This window comes from Temnothorax curvispinosus, unplaced genomic scaffold (assembly GCF_003070985.1).
Source record: "Temnothorax curvispinosus isolate PA1 unplaced genomic scaffold, ASM307098v1 QBEX01005162.1, whole genome shotgun sequence".
Lineage (NCBI taxonomy): Eukaryota > Metazoa > Arthropoda > Insecta > Hymenoptera > Formicidae > Temnothorax > Temnothorax curvispinosus.
The window spans coordinates 1-4157 of record NW_020214942.1 but is presented as its reverse complement, the minus strand read 5'-3'; the positions used below and the strand labels follow the sequence as shown (position 1 = coordinate 4157).

Sequence of the window (4157 nt, the reverse complement as noted above, 5' to 3'; positions counted from 1 at the left end):
TCGGTTACGGTTTAAGTTACAGAGTGTGATATACTTATATATAATAAAGACAGTATTCAGAGTGTACAAAGACCAAGATTGTTGTGTTCCCTGCTCATCTCACCACATTTCAAGTCGTCCCTGATTATATTTCCAATAGGTTATGGGCCCAGGGCACGATTCCCCTGCGTGAGGAACATAGCACGAAAGTGTATATACGAAGTGTGTGAGACGCCGGCGAAGGGCATAGAAAGAGATAGAAGCATTTAGAAGATTAGAGAGTGAGTAAACAATATTCCTCGTTGCTGACGAGCAAAACGAGAGAATTCTCAGTTAATAAGAATGTTCGTTCGATAAATACTGTTACAAGGAGATAGATGTTTTTGCCATTTTTCTCGAGAAATAGAAATAGAGGTAATAATGGTAATAAGAGAATTAGAGAATAGATGTGTAAAGTGTAATAAAGAAGTAGAGAATAATGAAGAAAAAAGAGATAGAAAAATGCCGCTTGGTAGCAAGTCGGCGACGTGCGCGTGCAAGTCCGATCGTGAACGGCGAGAGTCATTTCTTTTAGCGCGCGGAATTTTTGGCGCGCGGAAGTCCGATCGTAGACGGCGAGAGTCATTGTTTTTGGCGCGCAGAACTTGTTGCTGGGCACGCACAAACACATAATCGATTTCGACTAACAACATGGCATCGATGCTAGATGGCTAGATTACGATACATGTAAATGTATGCGTATGTATAAAAACTCTATATGACTCTATATGAGTATATTTTTTTTGAAATCGATATGTATCGGGTCGGTAATTGAGCATGACTTGCTGTGCGGTGTAGCTTGATTACTGTTTAGGGAAGCCGCGTAAATTTGTATGGGCCCCGTGCGTGTGCGTGATCAACCCGAGCTCCCATAGATCTTTTCAGCAGTGCTGGGGATCGCAACGGACAGTGGTGTGCGCGTGCGGATAGTTCTGCAGAGGCGCGTGGTTTTCTCGCTTTGGGGTTATTGTGAATTGCAGTGCGTTCTATATAGCCTCATAAGCATTAAATTTTTATCGCTGAAAGAGATCTAGTGATAGAAATTGTAAATTATTATTTGTCAATACGAATGTTGGTTTATCTTGTCAAAAGAGGAATGCTAATGTTCAGTTGATATTTAAATTCCGATATAGATGGAAGAAGAAAAAAGCCAAGATGCGCTGGTCGACTACGACAGCGATAGCAGCTTTATCACGGTAATAGATAGAGAAGCAAAAGACAAGAAGGAGACTGAAGCAAAGGGTGCAATCCCGAAACGCGGCAAACCAAAAATAATAGAAAACATAGATGTGAATAGAGAATGGGCTGAAAATCGTCCTGTACTACCTATAGGGACAAAGATACTTTACGAGAAACAAGAAAAGATGGTTGAGAAAATGGACAATTCGATGCAGATGCTGGATAAAGTAATGAAAAAGGCCACCGAGATGATGGAGAATATGGTGGAAGTCTCCCGTTTAAACTTAGAGAAAGAAAAAGTTAAACTTAGACGTTTAGAGGTGAGCAATAAAGATACCCAAAGTTCAGTAGAAAACAGTAAACAAACGGTTAAAGAACTAGAGGTAGAGTCTAAAAAGAGAAAATTAAATGAAATAACAGTCTGTTCAGCCGAAAAAGATAGGAGTTTAGAGACAATGAAAAGAGCTATAGAATTGGAATTGAATAGTCAAAGGTTGCATATTAGAAGAGAATATAAGCTGACGCAAAAATCCAACTTTGATCTTTGGATGGATTATTTAAAATCTGAGTTAATGAATAACGAGTTGTTAGACGTAATAGATTCAAACATTAAGTCCAGAAAATCTCTCCGAACTAAAAGTTGCCAAGAGAAAAAGTCTAGTTAGAGATATAATAATCAATCATTTAGATGAAAACTATCATAAAAGGATTCTACATGAAAAAGATCCGAAAGAAATTTTGAAGAAATTGAGAGGATATAAAAAGAGTGAAGTAAACGTTACTCATGCATCGGTACGAGCTAAACTCTATCAAATTAAAATGAGAAAAGACGAAAAAGTAAGTGATTTTTGTGAACGCTTTGATTCAATAATTAGAGAATATGAATCATGTGAAGATGCGGTACCCCTCGCAGAACAAGAGATTAGATCTGCACTTTATCAGGCTGTGTCAATTAATGTACCAGAGCTGAGGAATGTAGATTTAATTAGAAGACAAACTAATCTTAGAGAAATGAACATAGATGAAATAAAGTCTTTTATGATGCAGTTAGAAGCAGAGACTAAAAACGAGAATAGAGAAAAATTAGAGAAACCCGAAGTCAGGGTACAGAGGGCTGCTGCAGAAGAGAACATGAAACAAGTGAAATGCTACAGATGCAACCGAATGGGTCATATGGCAAAGGACTGTCCACTAATAGAATTTGGTGCCTGGTTTTGTTACTACTGCCAGGAAGTACGAGGTCACAAGGGTGATAATTGTCCGAGTGCCGAAGCCCAGGCGAACAGAGCTAGAGGAAAAAGGTATTTAAATAAAACCGTTAATAAAAACAAAGAAAAAGAGTAGATTTGTGCAAAAAGGCACAAAAAGAGTAGATAACAAAGGGAAAATAACCAAGATACAACCAGCTGAGAAACCTATATCAACGAAAACAGCAAATGAAGGAGAATCAGAAGAAGGTAAATAATACATGGTTAAATTAATAGAAGATAGAGATAGTTCAAAAGAGGTAGTCAATTTTACTGCAGATTCGGGTGCTACGGATCATATTGTGAATAAGAATTTTATTCTGTCAAAGTTTGAAAAATGTAAAGATAGAGTTATTAAATGCGCGAATAAAAATGAGCTTGCAAACATTTCAATAGATGGTAAAGGAGATCTTACGCTAATAACGAATGAAAAAGAAAAGAGAGTCATTAAATTAACAAATGTAATTGCAGCAAAGAAAGTATCCAAAAATTTACTATATCTAAGAAAGTTGGCTGATGCAGGATTCAGTATTTATTTAGATAATAAAGTGTTTAAAGTTTACAATAAACTGACAAATAAAATAGTTTTTAAAGGAATTTACAGATGTAGAGCAGAAATTGTTCCACATAGTGAGCTTCCTGAACAATCGCAAGCAAACATTCAGACCAATGAATTATCAATTTCGGAGGGTGTGGTATTATTATTCGTGAACGATAGTTGGCAAAACTAGTTAGTTAGTTATATTTATTTCTCAAGCTTGGTACTATTGTTAATGAGCGACTTGCACGCCTCTCGTGCTAGATTACATAGCGACTTACTCAGAAAGATATCTAAGTTATTATACCGACTACTCACTGGATTTCCTGTTTGTAAAAGCCTTAATAAAGAAGGTTAATTAACACTACAGAGGGAGAGTTAAATGAGAGGGATAATGTTGGCTCTGCGATTGGGAGGGAGAATGAAGGAGAGCTCACAAATGTGAACGAAAATATAGAACACAATAATGCTGAACTCGATCAAGTCATTAAGTTAGAAGATATACAGACAATAGAGAATATAGAAGAAATGTGTGAAAGCTCAGTAATTGAAAAAGTAAAGAAACTAGAGAAAATAAATGAAATGATGTTATGGCATGTTAGATTAGGTCATGCATCGTTAAACTATCTAAAACAATTACAAAAAGTAGAAAAAAGATTAGAGAATGTAAAGTTTGATAACTTTATATTAGAGTGTGAAGTATGTATAATGGCAAAGATGGCAAAACTGCCGTTTAAAGAAAACAGAAATAGAGCACAGAGACCACTACAGGTAATACATACGGACATCATAGGTCCAATAAAACCTACATCCTATCCAGGACAAAAGAGGTTTATAATCACTTTTATAGATGACTATTCTAGATTAGCAAAAGCCTACTCTCTGAAAACAAAAGATGAATCGGGAGAGGCTCTAGAGAAATATCTTATATCCGCCAGAAATCTACTAGGAAAAGAAGAAAAGCTATGCTATGCAAAGTCAGATCAAGACAAGGAAGTTGCAGAAAGGTTCAACAGAACGTTGAAAAAGAAAGTAAGAACATATATGCTCGACTCGGGATTACTAAAGAGTATGTGGGAGTTGGCAGTTGACGCTGCTGTGCATGCGTACAACAGATCTCCACATAAGACTTTAGAGTATGAGATCCCGTTGAAGAAGTTTTCATCAGAAACAAG

The 4157-nt window shown here is 36.5% G+C and overlaps 1 protein-coding gene across 1 annotated transcript; it reads left to right on the top strand.

Annotated features, from left to right (window-relative positions):
- Positions 1-1151: 1151 nt before the first annotated feature.
- On the top strand, positions 1152-2541 carry LOC112454608. The gene is made up of 2 exons (XM_025016106.1): positions 1152-1517; positions 2245-2541. Exons 1-2 carry the CDS (start codon positions 1152-1154, stop codon positions 2539-2541), a joined length of 663 nt encoding a protein of 220 aa, XP_024871874.1.
- Positions 2542-4157: the final 1616 nt, after the last annotated feature.

What these genes read in the sequence shown, in the direction of transcription:
- LOC112454608 (XM_025016106.1), top strand. Translation starts at nt 1,152, where the DNA reads ATGGAAGAAGAAAAAAGCCAAGATGCGCTGGTCGACTACGACAGCGAT. An exon ending in TTAAACTTAGACGTTTAGAG is followed by an intron (nt 1,518 to 2,244) that starts GTGAGCAATAAA and finishes TTTATGATGCAG; the next exon opens with TTAGAAGCAGAGACTAAAAA.